Source organism: Psammomys obesus, unplaced genomic scaffold (genome assembly GCF_907164565.1).
Source record: "Psammomys obesus unplaced genomic scaffold, mPsaObe1.curated_primary_1811, whole genome shotgun sequence".
NCBI classification, from domain to species: Eukaryota; Metazoa; Chordata; class Mammalia; order Rodentia; family Muridae; genus Psammomys; species Psammomys obesus.
The window spans coordinates 40,330,873-40,355,690 of NW_026592118.1; the positions used below are offsets into that span (position 1 = coordinate 40,330,873).

General features: G+C 37.5%; 1 protein-coding gene across 2 annotated transcripts in view; it reads left to right on the plus strand.

The window, feature by feature from the left end:
• The window catches only part of Foxp2 (forkhead box P2), a 571,048-nt gene that overhangs the window by 439,941 nt on the left and 106,289 nt on the right, over nt 1–24,818 (plus strand). Inside the window, exon 6 of one of the 2 annotated variants that reach the window (XM_055612683.1) lies at nt 9,454–9,528. The exons of the other annotated variant lie outside the window; for it this stretch is intronic. Coding sequence (XP_055468658.1) covers nt 9,454–9,528 — 75 coding nt within the window. The remainder of the gene's footprint in view (nt 1–9,453; nt 9,529–24,818) is intronic. 2 annotated transcript variants of the gene reach the window in all.

The window sequence follows — 24,818 nt, forward strand, 5'->3', positions numbered from 1 at the left end:
TAGAAATAAATGTGTTCTAGTTATCATATATAATAAAATCTAGTGATGTCTTATGCAATGTGTTGTATTAAGCTATTCCTATGCTGCTGTGATAAAACATTATGACTAATGCAACTTCAGGAAGAAGGTTTGTTGGACTTGACAGTTCCACAGGAACAGGATACCATCACTGCAGGGAAGCAGGGAGACAAGCAGAAGATATGGACACCAAAAGGAAAAAAAAATGACAGTAAAGTCTTCCACTGCAATCCTGAACCAGACACAGTGTGTTAGAAGCAGGGCGATACCATATATCCTCAAACTCTAACCCCAGAAATGTACTACTTTTATTTTCTTGTTTTGTTTTGGTCTGGTTTTGGTTGGCTTGTTTGTTTGTTTGTTTTAATTTCTTTTAGCAGTGCTGCCCCGGCTAAACCTGCTCTACAAGTGCAACCAACTCGGAACCAAGTGTTCTAATACTTGTGAGAAACACTTCTCTTTCAAGCCTCCACATTCCATTCCCTGGCCTCCACAGGCTCATAGCCACAAATGCTTTCAGTCCAACTTAAAAAGTACCCATAGTCATTCACCATCTCCATGCCGTTCAAAACCATAAAGTCTCTTGAGACTCAAGGCAATCTCCTATGTGAGGGCACCTATAAAATCAAGCAAAAAATTGCATACTTTCAACATATGATGGCATAATGGCAGAGAAGACACATTGTATCTCAAAAATGGAAGAATAGAGGCACAATGAGGACAGCATACACATCTCTCTCTCAGACTGCTTCCATGCCCCGTATGCAGCTTTCTTTTCACAGATATCCCACAGCTCTGGCATCTCCATCAATTTGGATCTCCACTGAAATTTGGTCTTTACATCTTCTCACATCTTATTTCTCTTTTGGGGCCCTAACCCTGGGACTCCAAGCCACACTCTGATCAGCAGCTATCTCAAACCATGTAAGGAAAAATGCGTGAGTTGTTCATTCTCAAATCCCTCATGCCTCTAGAGCCAGCAACACATGAAAATGCTGCCACGCTTAACTACCAGCTTAGGAAAAACCACACTTCCACAAATCCCAATAGCAGCATTCCTTTTATTCAGCTTCTTTCTAGGAGCGCAAAACACCTTGGTCTCTTTTCCACAGTTTGGAAGGCTAGTTGGCTGGAATTTGGCCAAGAGGGAAGGCATCCTTCACTTTGCCCAAGTGCAGAGAAGCCGTCTCCTTAATGGTGTTAACATTCCTTAATGACTGTGGCACAATCTTGACTGTGCTATAAGTTTCCCAGTGTCCTTTTTTTCCCCCAGACAGTACATTTTTTTTATTACATAGTGCCTTGGATGCCCTTTTTCATTGTGTACCTGCATACACATTATCAGTAATAAGAAAGCCACAGATAGATCCAACAGAATGCAGTCTTGAAATTTTCTCCATCAAAAAATTAGTTCATTATTATTTAATTTATCCTCAGTTCTCTGGATATGGGAAGAAAGCAGCTTTTCTCTCTCTTTGCAGATATCACAAGAATGGCCTTTAGCCCAGTTGCCACTACAGTTCTTCTTGGAAACTTAAGTTGGGCTTTCAAATCCTCACTGCTCTCAGCGTTACTGTCTTTGAGACTTCTACTGGGATGCTCCTTTAAACTCTTCATATAGCGTTTAAACACCTTACTAGACATGAGGTTCAAAGTCTTTGACATTCTTCTCAAACACAACGTGGTCAGGTTATTTACACCAATCCCACATGCTACAAGCTTCTGTATTAGTTACTTTTCTCTCACTATGTCAAAAATATTTGTAGAGAAATTTTAATCCAGCAACATGGATGCTCTGGCAAGTGATCACACCCAAAGACTTTCTAGGTGTATGTGATCCGGCTGGAATGTAGACACCTGCTGGATTACAGTATGATCTGGATGGAATAGACACTCCTTGTATACACCTTTAATCCCAAACAAGAAAATAAGGTTAGTTTACAAAAGGAAACACCATATTTGAAAGTAACTTCTACTTGAGATGCAGACAAAGTGACAAATTAGAGAGAGATTTGACAGAATGAGTCAGAGGTAGGATATAACCAACACTCAGATAGGCTATTTAAGAGCAGAGCAGGGAGAGAGGAGAGAGTTTTTACTGAGAGTTTCTTACCCAAAGAGATTTTTTGTTGTCATTGTTGTTTTTTTTGCTTTTGTTTTTGTTTTAAATCAAGAATTTCTTACAGGACAGTTTTACAAAGACAGCTGAGGAGAGAGAACAAGCTAGACACACGTGAAGAAAGAATGAGCCAGAGATTGAGAAGGTGACAGAGATTAAAGCATAATGCCAGAATTAGTTTGAGGCCAAGCAGAGCAATTCAGTCAAAAGTCAGGAGAAGCCAGTTTGAATCAGTCAGCGTAGACAAGTTTAGGCCAGAACGCCTGAGATGAATCAGCCAGGGAGAGTTCAGAAAGAGCTAATAAGACTTAGGAATGGCTTTTATCTCATCCCCTCATCTGTGGAAATAAAAACCACATTTACAAATACTGACTAGGCAAACTTATAAAAGAGAGAATTTATTTGGGCATACGGTCCCAGGGGATATGAATTCATTATTATAGGGAAGCATGGAAGCAAGAGGCAGGCATGGAGACTAGAACACAGTGTGAAGAGCTCACCTTCTCAACCATAAGCAGGAAGAAGTGAGCGTAAATTGGACTATACAATCTTAAAACCCATCTTATATGACATATTTCTTCCAAGAAGGTTCCACCATCTGAACCTTCTCAGACACTTTCCAACTGAAAACTAAGTGTCAAATATCTAAATCTCAAACCACCACATGGATTTATGTGAATCTGGCTCTTAAGCCTGTCACTATCTTTTTACTTAATCCACCATTACTAAGGAAGCACACATAAATATTTCAGAACTGTGGATCTCTAAAATATTTTGAAAACTGAATCTCAGTATAATTGATTTCTGTTCTTACATTTTTAATTTTATTTTATGCATACTTTTTTTTCTGAGAAGGCTACCCTGTTTCTACTACATTACCAGAGTAGTAGTCAGAGTTCATACAATTGGTTCTTAAGTTTGCTGCTTCTGAGTTTACAATGAAAAATTGAATTTCCTCTGTTTTCTGGAGGTTGGAACATGTTCCTTTCATTTTAATAACTTCATGACAGATACATATTGTGACACAATAATTATTGCAGAATGTTGACTGTATATTTACATAAAAAAAACTAAAATAATAAAAACCTACCTTTCAAGAAAGTACCCTAAAGAGTGCAATGATTTTCAGAGTTGATTTATCCCAGGCACACTATGTCAATAGCACCAAGGTGCTTGCTAAGTGTCCATTCCTGGATCCCACCTCAGGTCATGCAATCTGAAAGGAAGCTTCTGCAGAAATTATTATTTTTTTCCCTGACAGTCTGCACAGTAGAATCCATATTACGCAGTGGGCTTTTAAACAATCAAACAAAATAAATAAAATAGTTTCTCTTAATTAATGCCAACTGCTTATTATTTAATTTATCCTGCTTAGGTATTACTTTCTCATTCTCCAAAATGGGTCTTTAATAACTGTGCCATGTTCTTTTCAATATTGAAAGAGCTTTGAAGTCTGTCTGTGCAATAGAGGAAAGTAAGGCAACACAAACTACTCCTTCAAAATGAGGAGTGAAAATTCTTTGAGTGTGTGCCCATGCTGATTTGCTTTTTGGGTTACATAGTCTCGGCTCTCTTGTGGCTGACCCGAAACACGTGCCAACTCACCTGACACACTTGCTTTGTGAAATATTTAAGATTGATGTTTTTCACATATCGTATTCTTTTGTTTATCCCCTCTGTTTGACCTGTAAAAGTATCTTTCAATCGCCTGGTGAACTTTGTCATCTTGGATGCTTACTGCTGAATAAATTCACCCTTTCTAGCTCTGAATTCTGGCTGGTGGGTTCAACTCAACTGTTCTGGCTCGAACTCCTCTCCATGCTGACTGATTCAAACCGGCTTTTTCTGACCTCTGAATGAATTGCTCTGCTTGGCCTCAAACTAACTCTAGCAACCTGTTCTAATCTGGTTCCTTCTCATTCTGTTTCATTCTGCATTCACCTGCAACTCTCCCTGTAAATCTGCCCTGGTAGAACTCTCTCTGCTTATGTACTCAACTCTTTGGGTTTCATAGACTTCGCTTTTTTTGTGGCTGGTGCAAAACATGTGTGCCAACTCAATGTGCACTGCCTCTCAATTTACTCCCCATTCACTGACTGAACTCATCTCAACTCTCCTACTAACCTGCCTCTCCCCACACTCTCTTTTTTATTTTTATTTTTTATTATTAATTACATTTTATTAACTCTGTATCCCACTCCCTCATTCCCTTCCAATCCCACCCTCCCTCCCTTATCTCCTCCTTCCCCTTTCCAAGTCCACTGATAGGGGAGGACCTCCTCCCCTTTCATCTGACCCTGTTTTATCAGGTATCTCCAGGACTGGCTGCAAAATTCTCCTCTGTGGGCCTAGCAGGGCTGCTCCTCCCTTGGGGGCAGGGGGGAGAGGTCAAAGAGACAGCCATTGAGTTCAAGTCAGAAATAGTCCCTGTTTCCCTTACTAGGGAAACCCACTTGGTTACTGAGCTACCACGGGCTACATCCGAGCAGAGGTTCTAAGTTCTAGGTTATATCCATACATGGATATAGAACCCCTACACTCTCTCAACTAGCCTCTCTTTTCTCTCCGTTCTAGTGAGAGCTGGTTGTATCCTGTATCTGACTCATTCTGTCAGATCTTTCTCTAATTTTTCACTTTGTCTGCTCCTTAATTAAAAGTCACTCTCAAACGTGGGTGATTCCTTCTACAAACTGACAATACCATCATTGTTTGGGATTAAAGGTGTGTGCTAAGGCTATGCCTATATTCCAGCCAGAGAGATTAAAGATTTATCACTACAGCCAGATCACAGAGATCTAGAAGGCCTTTGGACATGATTCTTTGCCAGCGCAGTGATATTACTGGATTAAAATTTGTCTGCACTAACGTAGGCAATTTTCATCCATTTTCCATGGGTAGCTAGGTAAAGTTGGTGTGGTTTTTATAAACCTCACAGGTCTCATCCTCTTATAAATCTGCTGCCCCAGTGCCTATGAACAGTTTCCATCAGGCAAGATGAATAGCCAAAACAGTTAAATAAACCAATATACCAAACAGAGAGGATAAATCCATTCATAGACTCATTTTTAATGTTGTTTTAAAGTGTGCTTTTTGTTTTTTACAATGCCACTTGATTTCTCTAGTAACCTTGAAATGGACAACAGTATACCTTCCCAGACATTATTTTACGTCAAAGTGTGTAGTTTCACACACTTTAAAGAAAAATGTATGTACTCTTCAGTCAACTTCAAGAAATTATAATTTAAAATATTTTCATTTGTTGGTAAAGATCACTATAATCATACTTGTTTTTTTTTTTTTTTAGAAAAGTATATCTTTGTGAACTTCTCAAAATATATTCTCTTTCATACAAGTCATTTCATCTTGCAATAGTACACACATATATCCAGCCGTATTGGCTTTTTGCTTTGCTACACGAGATTTTAACTCAGAGAAATATATGTGTGTGTGTGAGAGAGAGAGAGAGAGAGAGAGGAAGAGGCTTTGACTTACATCATAAAGTTTACTGCTAGAAAACTGGCATAGTCATTTGATTACAGATAACATGTCTTTGGTCTTTGTAATGGTGTTTTTTTTTTTTCTTATATATTTATTTACTTACTTATTTCAATTTATTCATTTTGTGTCTCAGCTGTAGCTCCCTTCCTCATCTCCTCCCAATCCCTCCCTCCCTCCTGCTTCTCCCCCCCCCCATGCCCCTCCTATGGTCCACTGATAGTGGAGGTCCTCCTCCCCTTCCCTCTGACCCTAGTCTATCAGGTCTCATCAAGATTGGCTGCATTGTCTTCCTCTGTGGCCTGGTAAGGCTGCAACCCCCAGGGGAAGGAATGGTGTTTTACATATAGGAGATCCAGTAAATTTTATTTGAAAAAAGGACTTGAATGCTACTCTGCAGCAATGGTTAATATATATGAATATATATGAAATACTTAGCTAATAAATATTAAGTTTATGACTGCTACCATTATTCCATGTACTTCACTATTCTGTATATTTAACAACCCTGTTACAGTGCTTCTTTGCCACCTGAAGAAAAAGAGCAAGAACACTTAAGTGCTTTAGTCAAGGTCACAGCACTGCTAAGTGTTGAGTCAGTATCTGAACCCCGGCCGACTGTCTCCAGAGCCAATATCCTTATTTTGAGCAATGATCCATATTTAGCTGAAGACTAGATTTCTTCTGAAGTTCATGTTGAAAGCCCTTTCCAATACATTGTCCTGGCCTTCTCACTGTTGGTGCTTATTTGAAACAGATGCAAACACTTAAAACATCCGTTCGCATTGGGTTTCCCTGTGATTTGCTGGACTGTGTCAGGTTGCCTCCAGGAGACTGCTTTCTAAGTAGCTGTCTGATTTCATCTGTCTCCCTTATTCTTTACTAACCTGCAACTTCATGGGTCTGGTAAAGTCTGGCTGGTAAGAAGCTTTATTAGCATCTCTTGCCAACATTCTGTCTCCCTCTGTAGTATAAATTGTTGGGGCAGTTGTGAGAGGGAAGTGGGTGGATTTTTTTTCGAAGCACAGTTTCTTTTCTTAAATCTGTTGGCAAGATATAATGGCTGGCTAACAGTTGTGCAAATTCTGTTTACACACTTTTAACTCCAGGAATTATTCATTGAGAGTTAGTTGCTTAAATGCTTTTGCTTTTCAAATGGATTGCTTTTTTCTCTGAAGTTTTTCTTCAGTCTAAAGATTTAGTTGCTCATTTCAGATTTTGTTCTTAGACTACATTTTTATGGCTTGTTCAATTTTTTTTATTTGTTTAATTGTTATATTTTATAAATTTGCACGCAAAGTGACAAAAAGTGTCAGCTTTAATCCGTAGCACAATTAACTTTCTTCTGTGTCCCTAAGGATATATTAATAATAATTTATTGAGCTTTCTCTCTTTGTGTTTTCAGTGATAACTTGGCATGAGTAGTTTTGTTTATCAAAGTTGCTTGTTAAAAATATAAGACCTGCTATGGACTTTAGCATATTAAAAAATGATTAAAATATGCTTTGAACCAATGAAATCATAAGATAATGTTTTTGACGATTGATGAGGTTCCTCTAAACTCTTGCTTTGCAGGACAGTTCTTTCTAAGATTATGAGTTAAAGTCATATTTGCAAAATATTTAAGAGAATTATTAATGAAGCCACATTTGTATTATGCTTTGGTTTAATAAAACTGTGTTTATGGGTCACTTGGACTAAGAACAGGGACCATTCTCTCTTAGTGAAGCCTTGCGAAACCTCCACCTCATAGTCTGAAAGCAGCAGAAGAAATCTTCTAGGGAGGTATCCTTAAGCACCTGCATTGCTGAAGTGATGATCACTGATGCTCATGTTTCTGCAGCTCTTAGTTCTTGCCATCATTATACATCATCTTCTAATCACATCATGTGGTCCTTAAGGGATAAAGCTTCCTCTTCTTTGCATCTTCCCTTAACCCAGATGAGATGACAAACTGTCAGCATCTCCACTAGTTTTGTTGATTTCCAAGGTTCCAGTTATAGCATTTTCATTAATTTGGATCTTCTTGAAGAAAAGTTGATACAAATTATTTATGGAGCTTAATCTTCCGTTTTAAATACAGTGTCTCTGTGGTTCTTGTGAGATATATTTCTGGCTTCTTCAGGAAGAGTATTTTTCTGAGGATATTGTTTTCAGTGGTGTTGGTCTGGCATATTGTCTTCATATGAGGTAACATCCGATTTTTAAGGACGCGCATGACCTTGTTAAATAGCAGTCCAAAAACTGTGTGGCTTGTTTTGATTTTAACCAAAGTTACAGCTGCCTAGCTGTAAAGCAGTCAGCTTCTCTTATTATGACTAGCTCTCCAACTTGTACTGTTTTAAATTGCCTGCAATTAGCATATTCCAACCTTATTTTTAGGTTTAAATTGCAGTGTGAGAGTGTGCTCTCCTCTTAGCTAATTAGTGCTATCAAGGAACAGTAGGTTACCTCATTAGTACCATGTGCATTTAATTAAAGAAGAGAAAATTGGAGTTAACCTCATAGTTAATATTTTCACAGAGTGCTACAATGCCAACACCTTCAATTGGAGTCACACCCCTGTGTATCTAATTATGCACTGGTGCCAAATAAGGTTAGCAAGGGCACTACAAGGCTGTTGACAAAATAATTTAGATGAAAATGTGTTTGTTAGATTCTGACAGTAAAGTATAACTTGAACATCTCCCCAGTTCTCATCTGCCAGCATCAGGTGACATACTCCTTTACAAGAAAGAGAAGGAAAGGGATATTTTGGAAGCCATTTTTTTTTTTCTGTCTGAATTAATGTTGCTGCTATCTTGAAGAAAGTTGACATATAGTCAGCTAAAGCATATACAACCCGTCTCTTAAACAGAGCCCTGGAACTTCAGAGATGTATTTGAAAAGAATTATTTATAAGAAATAATATTTACATGCATCAAACCACTACCAGTACCCCTGACACTCTCACCACATCCCTCCTCGCGTTTCTTCTTTCCTGGTACAATTATAATTTCCCTTGTGTATTTCATGAATGGAGATCATCCTTTCATATCATACATGAAGTCTAAGGAAGGCTTGTCACATGGTCTATTCAAATGCAATGTAATCCTTTTGCCCTTCAGACAAAATCTTTGTAATGTCTGATGCTACTTAGGTAAAAAAAAAATTAAAAAAAAATGACATTCCATACCATTTATCAATAAATAATCACTTTGCTTTTACAGATAAAATGCAAACTATACTTTTGAGTATATAAAGTGGTTTTCAGTGCAAATGGGAAAATTCAACAGGTTTTAACAGATATTATGGCAGGATCTCCATGGTCCTAGAAGTGGAAATACCAGAAGTATAGTAATGAATAGTCAAGACACTTTAGCCTAAGAGATGATTGCTGTTGCTGTCATAGCTTAGGGCAAGAAATTCCTCTTTATTCATCCTGGTTAAAACTGACTAGAAGAAATGGGTAGCATTTCAAAATAAAATCGAGATAAGAAAGGACAAATAGCATATGCTATAAAAATAAATCACTGTGTTATTTACAGCTATAAAAATACATATGGATATTAAAAACAATTCCAGCTTAGGAGGTAAAGGCAGAGAATCAGTTTCTTTTTCTCTTTGGTTCATTTATTATGATTCCAATATTCAACTTCATGTCTAACAAACTGTTTCTGTTTTGAAAACCTATGAGTATCACCTGTGAAACAAACTTGTATTAACCTACCAAGATAGTTTTTTTTAATTTATTTAACTGATATTGCAAATTATTTTCATAAGTCCTAAGACTGAGGAAAGGGAAAAAAAAGCCAACGCCTGATTTTCTTTGTTTAATTTAGGAATTGCTTCCAGAAGCAAACTTATGTGTCTGTGACCACTCTCCTGTGGATGGGCGTCCTCACAGCACATTTGCAGTAAGTCCATTGGGCAATAAGAAATCCAGCAGCTAAGTGAAAAGCCATGGAGACAATCCCACTACCCAGAACTCCTGAGGTTTCCTGTAGCTCAAACCTTCTACTAAAACCAATCATGAAGAGACAAGTTATGCCAAGCCGCAGGTGCAAGGCTACAGGCTTTATCTGCCATCTTCCACTTCAACCATGATTCATCAGATACACAGTTCACAATTTCTATAAATCGGTGGCATTAACGTCCACTGTAGTTACATAAGTCTGTAGGAGCAGCACACTTTCTTGAAAGTTTAGGAATAACTTGATGAGAGAGTGCTGGAATGATGAAAATGAATAGTGGAGATTATAGATGGGTTCAGTATATATTTTAGCAAGAAGCTGCTTCTTTCTGTTCTGAAAGTTGACATATGAACATGGGTAGGAAGGGGCTTGCCTGCTCACTCTCTCAATGAAATGTGATTTTGTGACCCAGTAGGTCTACCAGGTAACCTAGAAATTGAATATTAAAGCTGAAGTGTCGGACATTACCTAGAGCTGCTCCATAGTTCTATTTAGTATGGATTTCTCCTGTTTTATTTTAGAAGCTTTAATTGTGCAATGAAAGGTTCTTATCTTTAAGATTTTTAATTTGCTTCCTTAGGACCTGTATAGTCTAAGTAAGACAAAACACTCCTAAATTTATTCACTCAAAATCTATTTTAACTATACTATATATACTATGTCAAACTTCAAATTGTTAGAATTCAATTTAATTAAGACATGAACAAATAATCAATGTTTTCCCTTTCTGGGAAGAAGTACCTAATTTCATACTATATGTGTCAGAGGATATTTTTATAAATATACTTTCCAATTATCGTGAGTCACTATTATTTATTAAAAATCTTACAGTCTTTGTTTCTTCCCTCAGACAAACTCAGAAGAAGAAATAACAATAGTATACTATCTCATGGAAACATAGAATGGAGCGCTTATAATGATTTTTATGCAGAAAGCTTTTGTGATGATCTTCGAGGTTGTTCTCATTTTAATCCAGTGTTCGGCTCTCTTTGTAATAATATTTGGGGAAAACAAAAAAATTAAAATGGTTACATTTGTTGAATTCTGTATGTAAATTTGTGTGAATGTCTAAATATGATGAATTTATAACTCTTCTCTCATATTTTAAAAGATGGATCCAGTTATGGTAAACTTTAATGTACTTATATCCTCAGCAAATATGAGCTCAGTATCCAAGTGAGTTCCTTAGTAAGGGGAACAGGGGCTGTCTCTGACATGAACTCAGTGGCTGGCTCTTTGATCACCTCCTCCTGAGGGAGGAGTAAGTAGCCTTACCAGGCCACAGAGGAAGACAATGCAGCCAGTCCTGATGAGACCTAATAGGCTAGGGTCAGATGGAAGAGGACGAGGACCTACCCTATCAGTGGACTTGGAGAGGGGTATAGGGGGATAAGAAGGATGGAGGGTGGAATTGGGAGGGAATGAGGGAAGGGGCTACAGCTGGGACACAAAGTGAATAAATTGTAGTTAACATAAAAAATAAAAATAAAAATAAAAAAATACAGTCAACCCAAATTATATCTGAGCAGGGGCTTTCTCTGACATGGAATCAGTAGCTGGCTCTTCAATCATCTCTCCTCTGGCGATGTGGCCTCACTAGGCCTCAGAGAAAGAGGATGCAGCCAGTCCTCATGAGACCTGATAGGCGAGGGTCAGATGGAAGGGAAGAAGGACCTCCCCTATCAGTGGACCAGGGGAGGGGTATAGGGGGAGAAGAAGGAGGGTGGATAGGACTGGGAGGAGATGAGGGAGGGGGCTACAACTGGGATACAAAGTGAATAGATTGTAATAAATAATAATAATAAAGAAAAAATATTTTTAAGAAAGATAAAGTCTAAAGGTCTGGCAAGATGATTCACTGGGCAAAGGTGTCCCTGGGACCCATGTGGTAGGAGAGAAAAGGCACCTATACACTCTCTTCTGACCTCCATCTCTACTCCTCTCTCTCTCTCTCTCTCTCTCTCTCTCTCTCTCTCTCTCTCTCATACACACACACAAATATAATACATTGGAAGGAAAATACAACTTGGAAAATGGGACTATGTTCCATATTGTTAACACTATGTTTTTGTTTTATTTTATTTTTTTAAGAAAAAATTCTCATTACAGTGACCATTGAACTAGGCTTTCCTGACAATAGTGTTTATTACTTATTTTTAAAGCTTCGTCTTCTCTAAGCCTACAGAAGAGGAATCTATGGAATAAAGTTTTTATGTTCTCAGAATGAAAATAATATACAGTTGGGGCTGCAGAGACGACTTGGTGGCTCAGGAGAGCACAGACTTATCTTGCAGAAGACCCTCCGGTACTCCCTGCCGGTCAACCCTTGGTTTCCAGCACCTACATCAAATAGTTTACATTCTCTTGTGAAACCGGTTCCAGGGGATCTATCAGTGTTTTTTCTCGCCTTCCCCCCCCCCTAAAATGAAAGTGCCACTTAGTGCCCTATAATCTCCCAGGAGCAAGAGGGAATATGCAGCCCAAGTTTCCGCTCATGGTGCTGCCCTTTGCTAAATCATGGCATGCGGACAATGGATAGCTTGAGTTCCTGACTAAATAGCAGTTTGGAGTGGTCCTATGTGTCTCCAAGACAGATGTGAGTAGGGGACGAAGGCTGCTTGGACATGGTGTAGGAGAACTTGGCAGAGCATGGGCCAGAGGATCATCACAATCGCGATGCTCCAAACTTTTTTTTTTTTAATTTTATTTTATGTGCATTAGTGTGAAGGTGTCAGATCCTTTGGAACTGAGGTTACAGACAGTTGTGAGCTGCTGGGAATTGAACTCCGGTCCTTTGGAAGAGCAGACAATGCTCTTAACCACTAAGCTATCTCTCCAGCCCCGATGCTCCAAACTTAATAGTTAACACGAGTCACTGGTAAATTACAGTACTAAGCCTCCCGGCTTGACAAACCAAGGGCAACATTATTGAAAGATCAAGTACGTAATTGTGAATCAAGGAAATCATTTTGAGTTTTCAGAGCCACTGAATGATACCTACCAATGGATTATTTTAATATCACACGCTTTATGTCTGTAGTTCAAATTTTACAACCAAAAATTGTAAAATTTTCCAGAATCTTCCGAAACTGATTTCAAATTGACAAATTAACTTTACCTGTTTCTACTCCTTCTTCTTGAACTAACAGTTCCTTGTGCTGATTAACAAAACTGAAGTAAATTTCCATAGGGGAAAATCGCAATGTTACATAGTTGATATTAAACACAGACAAGGTCTCCATTGTACTGTTCTCTTCCATGTATTACTTTTATGTAAATTATTTAAAAACACGTAATACAAATACATATAGGTGTTTCCTGTGCTTTGACTTATTAGTCTCGACCAGACACTTGCTGTACGCCAAACATTGTACATATCTGGCAGTATACTGCTGAGTAGCACAAGCATGTTTTTAGTGTGTTTGCTATTAAATTTTATTCAATGCACGTGCATTCACCAGTTCGTTGCAATCCTGGGCAGTAACTGCACCTCCTTAGATCATATCTATCTGAAAATTATAATTTAAAATTTTATCTACCTGTTGTTAAAGAATTAGGGTCCATAAAAAGAAAAAAAACAAAACAAAACATTGATTACTAGGTTCAAAGGACAACAGTATGAGAGTGTGCAAGTATAGTCAAAGATTACAGATGCTCCTTTTCACAACCCGTTTTTCTTCACATGTTATATTTTTGGTTATAATTTTTAAAAATCTTCCCATACTTTAATTTTGTTTTTTAAATTTATTTATAAAAATAGGTCCTTTTTCTTCTTAGCAAATATATTTAACAGCTTTAAAATTTTCTTACTATCTGAATACTAACTTTTCACTTCTCTAGAGCAAGATAGTAAGCCAGGTTCACTAGCCTATAAAGACTCCCTGTCGAAACCTCATCTGCCCAAATGACCTCATTAACACCACCTACATAATCTCATTGTTAGTCTTGCCTACAGGTTTTTGCACCTCAATGAATACTGTTTTACATAGGACCCTGCCTGTTAGCTCTAACTGCTAAGGCAATTATGCTGAATGCTTAGGGTATTCACTTTGGGTTCTAGTTTCTAAAGCCTTTAGCACTGGATCAAACGGAACTTTTGATGAACAAAATATATTGGGCCTATAAACTAAAGATGAAATTTGGCCGGCAGTGGCTCGGTTGCGCTCTTTCCCACCCTTGCTAAGCTCCGTGGACTGAATTTGATTTTCACCCTCACCAGCTCTTGACTGGGTTGGGATTGCCTTCTGAATGATGCATTTTGATGATGATTATGATCTTTTAAGAAAATATTTCCCCCCTCTTTGAATTCAAATAATCCATCCTCTGGGCTCTGGTGCTACAACTAGATTGTTTATAGCCAGCTTTAGCACGGGATGATACCACAATTTAGCGACTGCGGTATCAAAGCCAGATTATTCCTGACGTTTTGCTCCTTAGTATGTGATGTGTCAGAGTAACTGAAATTTCTTAGAATATTTTTAAGTAGTCTGCATATAGCTTTAGCTCACATTCTCGAATCAACTAACCAGGGGAACTATTACAATGTATTTCTCTAGAACAACCACCTTTTAATTTTTTTCTATGTTTTTACTACTTATTTTACTTCCTGACATATTATTTCTCTCTTATCTTTCCTCCTCCTCCTCCTCTGTATCTCCTTCCTTGCTCTTTTTCAAATTCATGACCTCTTTTTTCATTACGTGTCATTATATCCTCATTTACTGTTGATGGGATTGCAAACTGGTACAGCTATTATGGAAACCGGTGTGGAGAATTCTCAAAAAGCTGGAAATCAAACTACTATATGAATGTCCTTCTTTTGAAACCTGTATCGTAAGATGTAACTTTCTGTCAATATATAGCAATATGACCACATTTAAAGCCACAGTCAGCCTTCCAGATGCTTCATCTGAAACAGAACAAAAGTTTCTGGTTTTACAAAGTTTGCTGTGGCTCATGTGCAGTTTCTGGATGAATCTGTTACTTTCCTGGTACAATTCCCGATACTAGCAAATATCTCTATGCCCCTCACTCAGAGGAAATGTAGGCCTCTGGGCTCGATTCACTCTTGACACCTCTCCTGAATGATTACCTCTCACCCTTTATCTTATTGCAGTATTTGAGATCGCCATGAATTGTCTTGATGTTGGCTCCAGGAAGGACCAGTAGTAGCAGAAGTTTGGCAATGGAGAATCCTCTTTGAAATTTATAATGAATAATTTACTTCCCTTGATGATTCGCTTGAACATCAGTAAGGCAGAAATCAGGGACTGATGAAAGGATTATTTATTTAGTTATCTAGTTTTGTTGTTGTTAATATATTTTTCATCAAATAAATTGATACACACAGTAGAATATGTATGTGGCAATAATGTGAATTTATGATGCCTATTAGAACACACGATATTTTTGCCTTTCATATTTTAATGTTATTCGTAAGATACTATTAGTGGTAGTCTCTATACATGTAAAAGATAATCTGCATTAACTTCGAACAGTTCACTCTAATAATATTCTCGAGTATTTCTCTATTTTTCATTTGCATTTCTGTCCCTAGTACATTTAATATCTGGGTTTAGTATACTGATTACCCAAAGACACAGAAGTAAGTCATGTCAACATGTAAGTCTTTATGGTGTATAAACGCACACACACATGCATATTTAAATGATCACTTATGCAAAAGTATGTGCATGCATTTTTATTGAGCTCAATTTGCAATTCAGTTTCTTTTATCTTATTAAAGTTAAATTTTTACATTTGTGATTTTCATTAGGTAAATAAATTGTTATGCATATGGGTGACAAATTATGACATGGAATATTTTACTACTGGCACAGTCCACTAAGCAACATATTTACCTCAAAAGTATTTGTAAATAACTAGGCTTTACACAGATTTTCAATATTGTTTTTTAAGCAACATGATTTCACATAGTAACTTAAACCAAAAACTATATGACATAATTTTAAAATTTAACCAGTGCAATTCATAAAGCTTATTGATATCAGAATTTGGTTATATAACAACTTAATGTATAACATATAAGGAGAAAATACAATAGCTTTTTAATTAATACTAATCTTTATAGTAATGAGAATAGATTTTGTGCAAAGGAATTCATATAACTGATAAAGTGTTTTACTTGATTTTGATTTTACTAAATTAAGAATTTTGAGATTGAATTTTATTCATACATGGCACCAACGTGCTTTCACAGTCTTGTTTCTTATTTCTAGGTCACTAGACTTTCTCTTGTCTTCACGTAAGAAAGATGTTGTGAGACACTTGACATTATTTGGTAGAAATCATCTTCCCTTCAAATCCAGAGTATTGAAAATGGCATCCAACTCCATACAAATAGAGTTAAATTTTATTATTTGAAGAATAATAGTGCAGTAACCTTAATTTTCCTTTAGGTCCTTATGTATAAGTATTTATGCTGGCTAAAATATGACAGTATTTAATGATAATTAAAGAATTACCACATATGAAAATCCCTTCATCTTGTTAAATTAAGCAGAATCATAAATTTACATATGGTTATGTGATTGTGGAAGGAAAATGCATGACAAATTTATGTCATCAGCTTTGGATAAACACACCTAAAAGTTTAGAAATCTAATATTCTAAAACAACAGATAGACAGACAGATAGATAAGTAGGTAGATAGATAGATAGACAGACAATCAGACAGACAGATAGTTGATAGTTTTCCAATACATGCATACTATATATCTACAATAAAGATATAAGCTGAATGTGAAACATACTGCTGTATTATCCTTATTTTCCATAATTTCATATTACTTGTCAGATCTGTTTCTTAGACTACTTTATACACAGCCTAGTATTATAAGTGATGGTTTGCATCCTTCTGCATTGGAACAATCATGCTCTGTTACTTCATTAGACAAAACAGAAAAGTGGATGTCTGTGAGGCATTCATTTTTATCCTAAACAAAAAACACTTTGTAAGTAAAAGTGTCATTTTGATTCATCCATCTCTATTATTTATGTTATCTTTTTGAAAACAATATTAAGAAATCAAAAAGATGTCCTTGATCGCTCACTTATAATTATTCGTTGGATTTAAGAAGAGGTTATTGGAGGTTGATCTGTCCGTTAGTTTTGAAGAACAGACTGTGTGTATTCTTTCACGTTGCATATCTAATTTTGATTCTCTGTATCTGTCACATAAGCAACTGAATTCGTTCTTCACATGTTGCTAAACATATTGAACTGAGATAAGATTTTAGAAGGAGGTAGGTCTTGATTACTTTGAAATTATGATATATATTGCTTGGCTACTTTTGTTTTGGGGGGTTGTTTTTTTAATTAATATTTTGTATTAGTTACAGTTTATTCACTTTGTATTCCAGCTGTAGCCCCCTTCCTCATTCCCTCCCAACTCTACCCTCCTTCTCTCATCTCCTCCTAGGCTCCTCTCCAAGTCCACTGATAGGGGAGGTCTTCTTCCCCTTCCATCTGACCCTAGCTTTTCAGGTCTCTTCAGGACTGGCTGCATTGACCTCCTCTGTAACCTGGGAAGGCTGTTCCCCCTCAGGGGGAGGTAAACAAAGAGCCAGCCACTGAGTTCATGTCAGAGACAGTCTCTATTTCCCTTACTAGGGAACCCACTTGGATACTGAGCTGCCATAGGCTACATCTGAGCAGAGTTCTAGGTTATCTCCATACATGGTCCTTGGTTGGACAATCCGTCTCAGAAGAGACCCATATGCCAAGATTTTTCGGTTCCGTTCTTGTGGTTTATTTTGAAGAGACTTCCAAGGTCATAATAAGGTCTGCATGGTGACTGTTTATAGGGTAAGGTTTTGGAAAGGAAATTCAAGGATTTTTCCATGATATCCTCAGAAACATTTTAGAGTGGATTATGAATTGCAGACTACGTGGTTATCACTTACTTGATGGAAAGGAAATGGATCCGGATGGGAGGGGAGGTAGGAAGGAACTAGGAGGAATAGAGGTGGGGGAACCATAAATAGCATATATTATGTGAGAAAATAATCAATTTTCAATAAAAGGGAAAAAAAGAAGAATTTCAGCTAGATAAAAAGGCTTTCTTTTAAAAGCCGTATAGGGAATTCTAAATATGGTTAATAATTTGTAGACAAACAAGCCTAGTGGGAACACCTTTTATTCTATTACAATCACATTTCCTTTATTTTTTAATACATATTCAAGAATATTTACTTGTTTACAGAAAGAACAAATGCTGAGAACTTCCTTGGCTTTCCAGGTTGCTTTTTACCATTCATCACATAAACATTATGTTTTATATATTAAAGATAAGTGGTTAGTGCCTCTGTCCTGCTAACTTGCTCTTGAAATACTCAAAAATACAAATAAAACAAGTATCTGTCTGACATTGAAATTCATGACATTTAATATGGAAATCCCTAAATGGATACTTAGATTGAGCAAGTGAAACACTCACATTCATATTATACAGCCTTTATCTTATAAAATAAATTTATGGCACTTGTAAATTGATTATGTATTGTAAATTGATTATGTATTGCAGTGAGCACAATGATTAGAACTCTACTGAGTATCTGTGGCTCTAGATAAACCCTGCTAAGTATCTAAAATGAGCAGTTCCACCGTTGTTAATTTAATAATACCTTTTGTTACTGGTACCGCCTCGAGATTAATGATTGTTCCTATTGGTCTCTCTCTTAACTTGTGCAGTCTTAATGGCTGATTGCCGCTTTTGTGGTTGAAGCTTTAACAACTTGTAATCACATCCAGCAACAACTGATGTCTTTTCTTTTTTCCCAACCCTATCTGTTCTTATTTCATAAACATTGGATGCAGGCAAATATATTTCTATCTCAGAAATCCATATTCCTTTTCCATCTCTGTTGCTTAGTTCTTTGTCTATTCTACTCATTAAGCTGCACAAATGTATACATTCTAAAGGTCCAACTCAATTACCAGTCTCACATGACCCACTTTTCACTAACCTGGTAATTAACCCTATTTTGATCTTATGTGTACATACTTACCTAATTCACACTTCGGGGAGAACTTTACTTCCCCTTAACTCATATTTGTCAAATATGAATATCAATATCTTTAAAACCTAGGTGACCTTTTCAATAAAATAATATTCATCACCTAAAATTGAGACTGTGAAGATGGAAAAATAATTTAGCACTTGGAAATCTATAGAGATGTAAGAGAAATTTCATTGTTTTACTGCTTGATTAGAAATAAGTTGATGGGAATTTTTTTATGAGGAAAAGTTCTTAAAAATAAAACTTATACAAGGCAAACCTTTGAATACATGACAACAAAATTTGAAATTTTGAATGCTTCTTTAAAAATGGAATTGAAAGATTCTCTAAATTTTTGAACAAAGAAGTAGGTGTAGCATAACCAAACCATCCTGTTTAAAGATATCCCTGGGGAAAATGGGAAGAAATTATTGTGAAGTAAAACACATTGCTGTCTGTGTGTCCAGAGTAAAGGATATTGTCAAAAAAATATATATAACCAATAAGAAGTCAACAGCTTATGGAAGAAGGGGGAGATAGAAAGACCTGGAGGATAACAGGAGCTCCACAAGAAGACCAACAGAGCCAAAACATCTGGACCAAGGTCAGGGGGAAGCAGTGCAGAGACTAATGAATCAACCAAGTACCATGCATGGAGAGGACCTAGAGCCCCTGCTCTGATGTAGGCCATAGGCAGCTCAGTCTCCATGGGGGTTCCCTAGTAAGGGGAGCAGGGGTAGTCTCTTACATGAACTCAGTTGCCTGCTCTTTGATCATCTCCTGGCCTTACTAGGCCACAGAGAAAGAGAATACAGACAGTCCTTATGAGCCCTGATAGGCTAGGGTCAGATAGTAGGAGAGGAAGACCTCCCTTATCAATGGACTAGGGGAGGGGCATGGGAGGAGATGAGGGAGGGAGGGGGGGACCAGGAGAAAATGAGGGAGGGGGCTAGGATACAAAGTGAATAAATTGTGATAAATAATAATGATAATAATAAAGTCAGCAGCAATAATTCCACTAAGAAGGACGCAATAAGAAAATCAGATGGATTTACATAAGAACGCAATCAGATGATTTCAAATGGTTTTTAAACATTAGGGAAACAGGCAAAATTGGGAGCCCTAGCAAGTTGTACCTTGTGTTTGGTTGACTATGGACTAGTGAGATCTATTACTGAGGAAGAATAATAGGCTGGATGGTAGGCAGTAAGAATCTGGAAGTGCTAAGTTTTATTTGGAAAGTGGGATGTTTCTACTCAGCCAACCGAGCTGAATTGGAAAAATGCAGTGTTGGGAATCATGTTGTATATAAGAGATTAATGTCATGTAATATTAAAGGGATATAACAAGGCAGATGACACAGAGAAACCACGAGGCAAGACACTGGGGAAGAGAAGAGTCTGTAAAGACTTTGAATGTAGGCCAAGTGCATTGGTGCATGCCTGTCACCCCACTACATAGGTGGTTGCTGAAAGTTCATAACCAGCTTAGACTACATAGTAATTACTAGCCCAGCCAAGATGACAGAAAAAGAAATCAAAAAAGTGTGTGTGTGCTCAGGGAAGGTGGGGGGGAGGCACTATACTAGGCAGAGAACTAGAAGCCAGTAGTCAAAGGTAACTGAAACACACACACCCAGGGGGAGGGGGGGAATACGAGTAATGACACCAAACGTATAGGCGAAGGTCATTTCTAAAGGTTTAAAACAGCATCCTCATCCCTACTTGCTAGAAATGGGAGGAGGAGGAGGCTCCCCATCACAGGCTGCCTCTATTGTATCATTTGCTAAATCGTGAGCACCAGGGACAACCATACTCACTTTTTCCAAGTAGCAGCAAATTTGTTGTTGAACTTCATAGTAACTGTTAGGAATTCTTAACTGTGGCAGACCACATAAAGGAGGGGGAAGGGGTGAGCATTGTAGCTAGAATGTTCTGGCTGTGAGAACTTCTCCCCCCCCCCCACATCGTATTTGTTATACTTAATGCTGATATTAGCTGAGAGAATGACTACTCGCTAGAGTCAAAGCTTAGCAACTGTGTTGTCATAAATGACTCTAATAGCTCAGTCACATGTGAACACCCTCCTCTTTCCCTCCAACAATCAAGGTGAATTAGTATAGCTCCGGAGAACGTTAATTATTTTATGAAACATTAAGATATATTAAAATTGAACTTCTGAAGTAACTGGTTAATTTTTAGTAATTAATAAAATGAAATTTTTCCTTTTCTGTGAAAACCCTTTAATGACAACAGGAATTGTAACAGGTGTAAAATACATGCAGAAATATTATGATAGTCTCTTTTCCATTGTATTGTCAGTTTGAATTGTAAGAGCAACCTAAGAATCTAAGCCATGAAACTGCCCTCATAGGTAGGTTGAACTGCTTAAAACTGGCACATCGTTACAGAGTCTGCAATGCAAACAGAGGAAAAGGTTGACAGCCTTGAACCAAAGCCTTCTCTTCTGTCCTTTCTTGAAACCTGGACAATGTATAAAGATAACAAAAGACAAAAATATGCCCTTCATCTCAGGGAGCAGAGTTGAAAATGTTTTATCCTTCTTCTTCCCTGTACCACTCATACCACCAAGCCTGACATGCAGTGATCTGTATTGCCCTCAGCCAAGGTTTCTTTGCATAGTTTCCAATTCTTGATCTCCTGTTCAGTAAGTCTGCATTGGTCTTCTTTTCCCAACAAATGGCCTAATATATATCTGTGAAATTGATGGCTGATAACAACAAATATATATATGTGAAATTGATGGCTGATAACAACAAATTGCTCTTCTCAGAGAACTCATGACCTGCTCATCACAGATAATTCTTTGATAATTCTTTATAAAGTGGACCTAAAATAATATAATTTCAAGAACTGGTGACTTGTATTTGGGAATATAAGCCTCCAAATATTGCTCTTATGAACAGGTAGTTCATTCTTCATTTTTCCTGAGAGTAATTCATTTTAACCTTTTAACTAAAATCCCTTCGTCACTCACCCCCATATGTGTCGAGGCCCTGCAAATGAGATTCTAAGGTTTTGGCCAAAGGATATAGTTACTCGGAGCTCTTGTGCCTTTGCTGTGGCAGCAGCCACTTGCGGAGGACAAGCTGTCCATGGGAACCTGGCATCTGTGCCCATTGAAACCTGATTTTTCTATTGAGTGAACCGCACACCTACGCAGTAAGTTTATCTGTCCAGTGTCACAGGTCACTAAATGGCTGAGCCAGGATAAAATTCAGATGTTTCCAATCCAAAGTACTTCTTTAACATCATGCTATCTGTGGCATTTTCTGATTGCTTTTGCTCTTTTTTTTTTTTAAGCTGTCAGTACAAAAATCATGCCCCTGATACGTGGGCATGCAACTTAGATTGTGAGAAGCCCTGAGTTCTATTCCTTAGTGCCACCAAAAATAAATCAAATGAGCTTGTTTGGGTTTTTTTGCAAGTCCGTCCCTGAAAAAAAAAAATCTAAACAGTGTTTGTGTGTTTGTGTTTTTACTTTTCTTGTGTTTTCCACTTTCTATAAACCCTGACGTTTTTAGCCCCACCTACTTCAAGCCGAACACAGAAAGGATTTGACAATTACTAGGCAGTGCCCAATTTATGGTTTCAATATTTTGATTATTCAAAACAACACATTCTGACCCACACTGCCTGTGTTTTCCCTATTGGTTTGTATTTCGCCATCTTTCTTGAACCAACATTTCACTCTATTTAACAGCTCCCCGCCTTCACAAGTTGAAGCACGCAGGTAGTATTCCTGAGTCTTTGCTATTTGTATAAAATGACTTGCTCCTGCCGTTTGTCTTGTTGGTTACTATTTTTAACCAACCTTCAAAAAAAAAAAATAATTGAATCTCAACCCTGCCCTAAATAGGACTGCTCTTTTTTTCAACTCTGTGCCTTGGCCCACTTCCTTGCTGTATGCAGTGGTATAATTCACGAAGCCTGTCTTTCACTGGGCTGAAGTTTTCACTTTCCCGGAAGGGAAACTACCCCACCTCCTCCTGTTTGCTTTGCTGAACTTTGATTACTTGGGGCTTGATGTCTCATTTTCCCAGGACATATATTGAGAAATGCAGACGGAGTTTTCTAGCTCAGTGTCCTGCACTTAGTAGGTATTTTAGTGGGAGACTTTTATTCAGTTACACTGGGATTTTTTTTTTATGTTCTCAGTTATAATGCTTAATCTAATGAGCTCATTTAGGATGGAAGTGTCCTTTTTAATGAAAACACAATAGGAAACAATAGTCATCCACAAAAAGGTTGTTCTCTGAAACTTATAATGGGAGATCTCTGTCTTATGGACCATGCTACATTTAAAATAAACAGCTTCTGTTATCTCTGTCTTTACATATGTCTTTTTCAAATTTTATAGCCATCTGGGCTATATGTTTCTAAGTCTTATCTCAAATTTTGATTTATTATTTAATGAGTAGACCATAAACTCTCCATTGCTTCTAACTGCCCCAGGTATCTTGATTCAGGATTAATCAAAACAGGAAACATTTATCCCAGAGACTTTCTTTACAAAGTCTGCACCATGAACTATCCTAAACCTGGAAATTAGTTAGAAATGCAGATTTCTGTCTCATCCCATGTATCTGCTGAGTATCAAGCTGTGTTTTAACAAGACCTGCAGTATATTTATGTTCTCAGTAGGTTTAAAAAGCACATCTGCTAAAAAGCATTTGAATCAGTTATATCAAAATATGTGTATATTTGAGAGTACACCTTGATTTGCCCAATGGTACTGTGTAAGTACCTGAACAGTTTAGAAAAACATTTAGAATCCTTATAGCTTGTCATAATGTTTATTGAAATAAACAAAAGTATTAGGAACAAGCAATTTTTTTTTTTTTTTGCTCTGTGAGAAAGCTAACTTAACATTATGAAGTTAAAAGCAGTTTTCTATCACTTAGTCTCTGATATGTACAATAAGTATTTCAGTAGTACAGAGATTATTTGCAGGATATAGGAAGGATAAAGAGATTTACTGTAATGTGGGTTATTGTAGGTATTTTTAGTGGTGTTTACTCTTCTATTAAAATTGCATTTATAAATACCGTATTACCATTGGTTAAATTAAATGGTGCTTTATGGAATGCTTGATGTCTGTAGCTGGTGCATTAAATATGCACATATATTTTAACACCATTTGCATCTTATAAGGCGCTTAATATTGACCTGTCAGGGTGTTGCTGCCTAACCACTTCTTTAATTTTGTTAACTTTTCAACATTGCTCATTTTAAGCTGGGAAAAGCGCTTCCAGATGCTGTGTGAATAGGACTGCCTTCTGTTTCTGAAATCACAAATGGTGATGCACACCACCACGTGACTTTTTTCAAGTTAATCGAACTCGTTCTTTTACGGTTTCGTGTGTTTATTTGCTGCATTCTGATTAGTCTTCTCTTGCCCTGTGTGTGGTGGTTTGAATAGAATGGCCCTTATAGGCTCATATAGTTGACCGCTTAGTCACCAGGGAGAGTGGGGCTCTTTGAGAGGATTAAAAGGATTAGGAGGTGTGGCCTTGTTGGAGGAAGCAAGTTACTGGAGGAGGGCTTTGAGGTTTCAAAAGCTCATGCGAGGCCAAGTCTTTCACTCTCTGCTTGCAAATCAGAATGTAATTCTCAGTTACTTCTCCAGCACCATGTCTGCCTGCATGTCACCATGCTCCCTGCCATAATGATAATGTTAAGGCTCTGAAATGGTAAGAAAGGTTTCCATTAAGCCTTTTCTTTCATAAGAGTTGCCTTGGTCATGCTGTGTCTTCAAGGCAATGGACCAGTGACTAAGGCACTGTCTTATCTCTCTCCCACCCCTAATCAGTCCCTCCTCCAAAAGTTCTCACCCCTGCTTCTCTCTATCATTCTCAGACTTCATGACTTTTGGCTTTGTTTTATGACCAACTTTCTTTAACCAATGTCTTCTTGTGTGACATGGGATTGGAACTATCAGATCATTGGAACCTGTGGGTTTCTCAGTGGATTTGAAACTGAAGGCAATGATCCCCTTCATCTCGCATTTATCAATAGAGGATAGCTCAACAGTGACAAGCAGGAAGCCCTCAGCCTCTCCATCCATACCTGGCTGTTGGCAGTTCCAGTGCAGCCATTCACACAGTTGTGCATTTGTAATTGCAATGGTTGTATTTTGCCCAGAAGATGACGTTTTAAGCCTTTCCCTTTCTCTTTTTGGCTCTCACATTAT